Source organism: Ipomoea triloba, chromosome 13 (genome assembly GCF_003576645.1).
Source record: "Ipomoea triloba cultivar NCNSP0323 chromosome 13, ASM357664v1".
NCBI lineage: Eukaryota > Viridiplantae > Streptophyta > Magnoliopsida > Solanales > Convolvulaceae > Ipomoea > Ipomoea triloba.
This window is the reverse complement of record NC_044928.1, coordinates 2,193,738-2,198,914: the sequence shown is the minus strand read 5'-3', so window position 1 is coordinate 2,198,914 and position 5,177 is coordinate 2,193,738. Positions and strand designations below refer to the sequence as shown.

Below are 5,177 nucleotides of genomic sequence, written 5' to 3'. Positions count from 1 at the left end.
GGGGGGGGGGGGGGGGGGGGGGGGGGGGGGGGGGGGGGGCGGTCAGCGTCTCAGGCTCTTAGCTACGTATTAGTAAGGGTTTTCTTTTGGTGAGGCGAGGCGAGCTCTTTAGGCGACCAATCTCCACCGACCGGACGCCTTAACAACAATGCTTTGTGGCATTTTTTCCTTATTGATAAATTACTATTCTATTTTTTATTTTATTTTTGAGACACTCGTCATGCTCTAACTCCAGTTGTTTATCACTTCATAGTTGTGAAGTTTGGATGGTACACTGTTACAGGTTTTTTGTTTTAGCCACTGTCCTGTAATATATTTATATAAGAAATTATTGACTTACCACCTTCTACTTTTATACATCATCTAGTGCACTTTTCAACAAATTATTGACTGCATTCAGCTTCTTTTGTACATACAGTGAACTGGAAACTTGATGGATTCAGTTGGGTTTGATTAATTGGTTTTCAACAATTACTCCCTTTAAACATCTCAAGGAATTAAAATATAAATTTCTGTGCATTGGACATTTTCTTTGCTCTTGCTGATCATAATTCTTAAGCAACTGCAAGAAATGTGTTCTCATAATTTGCAAAAACTATTTAGGTACCTTCTAATCTTGTTTCGTGATGCTCCTGTAGAAGTTTGGGCAATGACAAAGACTCCAATAATGGTACATCAATTCATTCCTCCACTTTTTATAATTGTTTACAAGTTTTGTGGACTGTTATTATTATTATTATTATTTTATTCCAGTGGTGCATTTTATTTGTTTGATTCTAGTTATCACTTTGAATCTTATTGTTTTAGATAAACAAATTGTTTTGTATTCTGAATGTTGAAATAATGAAGATTTGAAAAGCACAGTGAAATCTTTTCCTGCCCTAGGGAGTCGGTAACTTTTTTGTTTTTGTTTAACAAACAAATTTATTGAATGAAAATAAAACTTATACATGGTTGAAACTTTCATGTTTTGAAAACTATAAATGTTGCAATTGAGGATGGGCAGGTGAGGAAACAGGCAAGTGATGTGCCCATGAACAAATTGGGCCATAATGCATTTGGGTCAAACCAAGATTCAAATGTTGAATCGAATTGATTAGCTAGTTGAACCCATATCATTATAAATTATAAACTATCTCTCTCTCTCCCTAATTTTTCACTATAGGAAACTTAAACTATAAAAATCATATTGGTTGTGAGGAGCATAGCATGGTTGGTGTTTGGGTATCATGACGGGGTGCACTTGAGATTTTTGAGAATGCCATAGAGATTCCAGGGATAAAGTTATTGGGGAGGAGGGAGTTTTTCTTTTATTCCATTGACAATTCTGTAGGGTTTCCCTGAAGTTTCTTACAATAATGTAGAGATCACCTGCATTTCCAATTTTGCAGAACCTACCTTCTTATTCCAAAATTGAGATCCTAATTGCCTACAGTTGTTTCGGTTTGTATTTTCATTCTGGTTTCACAGTTCCCAACTGTTACTTATGTGCATATCAAGTGTTTTAGATCATTCTCAATTTATAATGTTTAATCCAAAACTTGAAAATAATATTACATTGAGCCTTTGCTGGTGTGTATGTGTGTGTGTATTTGCAATACTGTAACTTATTGATTGTAATTAGATCAGAGATTGATAGATCTTCTAGCTTCAACACAGTTACTTCTTCTAATCACGCTTATTGGCATTGCGGACTTCAATACTCTTCCATTTTTTGGTTGCTTACCTTGAGGTTGGCTCATATTCTATTGAATTTTATTATGCAGCTTAGATCATTAGCTCTGCCATTCACTGTACTGGAATGGAGTCTTCCAACAGTCCCACGTCCATCATCTAAAGATCATACAGCAGTGTCGGCTGAGACATCTTCCCCAAAGGCATCTCCATTGGACTCTAGTGAGCTAAATCTTTCTAATGAATTGTAGCTGCAGCACTTTGTTGAATGTTTCTTATTTGTTAGTGTGTGCTACTTATGCGGGAAGAGCAATTTTGATTGCAGAGTCTGGCACTGATGGATCTCAAGATGAGTTTTCTGAAACTTTTTCATTTGCATTGGTAAATGGGGCGCTTGGAGTTTTTGAGGTTCATGGACGAAGGATCCGAGACTTCAGGTATGCATACTTATTGAAGTATAAACTACAGAACTTGACTGATTTTTTGCCCTGACAATCAACTATTTGGTTCATTGGTTGGATGAAACTTGTCAAAATGATGATACAGAGTAATAATAAAATAAGATAAAGTAATTGGTTGGATGAATTGGATCACTAGGATGATATTTCACATTAATGCAGCAATTCCATAAAAACTTTGTTGCGTCATTTTGTGATAATAGATAAGTTATAAAATTATTTTAACTCCATTCAGTATCAAATTTTCGCCTGTTTTGAGGACTTTTTCAAGGAACATTATATTTAAATATAACTATCTAATCATTTATGCACATTTGCCTATATATTATGTAGCAGTTGATTACAATGTGGGGGAAACAATAAAAAAGTTGGATTTAGTAACCAAATGATTTGACTCAAGTGATACTGCATGGACTGGTTTCAGTATCATCATTTAACTTCCTATCGGATGGACAAATTCTTTTCTTCATCTTTCATCTGATTGCTGGTTCAATAAATGAATTCAATAAACCTATAAAGTATAAATAGTTTTCATCACAATCTGAGTGTTTGGGTGTTAGAGGTCGCAGTGAGCTTGTAACCTGCCAAACCTTGGTATTTTTTCATCCAGTTGCAGTGAATTTAATATATTTTCCCAAATAGGGAATTTTCAGTTTTATCATCAATTCATTATGTTTAAAGAAATGAACTGTAACCAATATTATATTTTCTACAAAATGACTCCTTTCTTTGAGTTGTGGGTTACAGAGGTGAAGGAACCTTTTCTTTATTGTGATCATAGTTTATGTGCCACTTCCTTGACTAAAACTGCTTATTTCTACAACGCTGTCTACTTACAGACCAAAGTGGCCTAATTCTTCATTTGCTGCATCCGATGGATTGGTATCAGCCATGGCCTATCGTCTGCCTCACGTGGTACATTTGATATAGTCTATATATCTTAAACCTGATAATGCTTCTTCTTACAACATTTCCTAATTATAGGCAGTAATTGAATTACCATGCAGGTTATGGGGGACAGGTTGGGGAACATACGTTGGTGGGATGTTGTCACTGGCCAGTCATCCTCATTTAACACTCACAGGGAAGGGATTCGGAGAATTAAGTTCTCACCTGTTGTTCCTGGGGATCGTAGCCGTGGGCGCATTGCTGTTCTATTTTATGATAACACATTTTCTGTATTTGATTTGGTAAGAAAAACATTGTATCTTCTGTTTTATATCCTTCATTTCCTCTTCTTCCCTTTCAAGATGAAGGGGGGTATGTATGATCAAATTTGTAACGAAAATTATGTAAGAAAGGTTAGTTAAAATGACACTCTTATACGCCCAATTTGGATACAACTTAAAATAAGCACATTTAGTTATAAGGTTCACCATTTTTAACTGCCTTTTAAAAGCTGTTTTCAGCTTATGCTTATAAGCTCCTTGGAATAGCTTATGGAGCAAACAGCTTTTCTAAGTCTAACCAAGCATACCAATATTAGTTGCATAATTGTTTGAGTTATTTGTTTTTGATGCATAAAACTTTTAACCATGGTTGCAGTAGGCGCTAGTCGAGCGGTAGACTAGCGCCTAGCGCCTAGGTGGTCTACGCAGCGACCTATAAAAACAAAAAAATAGTGCATGTGTGCGGGTGTATGTCATATATATATATATATATATATATATCTTACTTCTCTTATTTATATAAATAAATAAATTTAAATATATATAAATATAATAAAAAAATTTGGGCAAGTTAACTTGGCCGAGTCGGCCGCCAGCTCAGCCCAGTCGGTCGAATTAGTCGCTAGGTGGCCGCCTAGGGAGCAATTCGCTTCGGCGTAGGGGCGCCTAGCGCCTAGGCGGCCGATTTTTGCAACAGTGCTTTTAACAAATTATTGATGCCTTAATGTATTTTTTTTTTTACTTTCTCTTCCTGTTTTGTCAAAGCCATATGAAAGATTAATTGGTATCGGACCATGGAAGTTGGAACTTGAAAGCATGCATTGTGACATGCATCTAAACTTTCTTTACTTGAGGACCCTAACATATTTCTCATTTTCTCAGTTAAACCTTTGAAATTGTGTCTGATTTGCAGGATTCACCAGATCCATTAGCCAATTCGCTTCTACAACCTCAATTCCCTGGAACTCTTGTCTTGGAACTTGATTGGTTGCCTTTGAGAACTGATAAGAGTGATCCACTTATATTGTGCATTGCTGGAGCTGATAGCAGCTTTCGTCTTCTTGATGTTAATATGTATGTTCTGACAAGGATTTGAGTTTGCTATGCTTTCTATGTTCTGTTATTCCTTTTATCTCATCCTGCTCCATTTGTGTGATACAGATTGGCTAGTCACATAGTTTAAGGGAAATTTTAAGTGAGATATTATACAAAGAAAACGTAAAAGCAACAGTTGAGTTTGGACTTCGTGGTGAAATCATCACATCACTATCATCTTTGGGTTTGAATTCTTGGAAAATGTATATAAAGCAGTATTACTTAAAGTGTCCAAGCATGCATGGTGTCCAAAAAGGGAAAGAGAGTCACGCACCTTTGGACTGAAGTAGTGTGATTATATCCCTTTTTTCTCAGTATCTATTACTATGTGAATAAATATAGAATTTCAAAGTCACCTTATTAGTCACATCTTATTGCTGATTCTAGTAGAGGGGTGGGGGAACTGTTTTGCCATGTTCTAGTAGGGTGTTTCACAAGAATGACAAGTTCATGGTTTTCTAATTTGTTTATGGGAATTACCAAATTCAATAGTGGGAAGAACTTTGATTTGGATTCTCTTAATGCAGTTTCTTTATTTTCTCCATTTGGTATCTCTAGTTCTTGGAGTTGCATCATCTTATTTGCTGGTGGCTTTCATTTTTGCAGAAATGATAACAAAATAGCTTATGCCCCCCAGGCTCGATCAATCAAAGAGAGATACCGGCCAGTGCCTTTGTGCTCTCCTGTACTATTACCTACACCACATGCCATGGTAAGTTCGTATATATCAATGCTCCCTCCCAGATTCTATAGTATACTTTTTTTTTTTTTTTTTTTTTCC

The 5,177-nt window shown here is 36.0% G+C and overlaps 1 protein-coding gene across 2 annotated transcripts in view; it reads left to right on the top strand.

Annotated features, from left to right (window-relative positions):
• LOC116001896 (WD repeat-containing protein 11-like) overlaps window positions 1-5,177 on the top strand; it is a 25,534-nt gene that overhangs the window by 5,774 nt on the left and 14,583 nt on the right. For both annotated transcript variants that reach the window (XM_031241847.1, XM_031241846.1), the window contains exons 6-12: window positions 604-670; window positions 1,767-1,896; window positions 2,000-2,111; window positions 2,972-3,047; window positions 3,140-3,322; window positions 4,215-4,375; window positions 5,003-5,108. In XM_031241847.1, coding sequence (XP_031097707.1) covers window positions 604-670; window positions 1,767-1,896; window positions 2,000-2,111; window positions 2,972-3,047; window positions 3,140-3,322; window positions 4,215-4,375; window positions 5,003-5,108 — 835 coding nt within the window. The remainder of the gene's footprint in view (window positions 1-603; window positions 671-1,766; window positions 1,897-1,999; window positions 2,112-2,971; window positions 3,048-3,139; window positions 3,323-4,214; window positions 4,376-5,002; window positions 5,109-5,177) is intronic.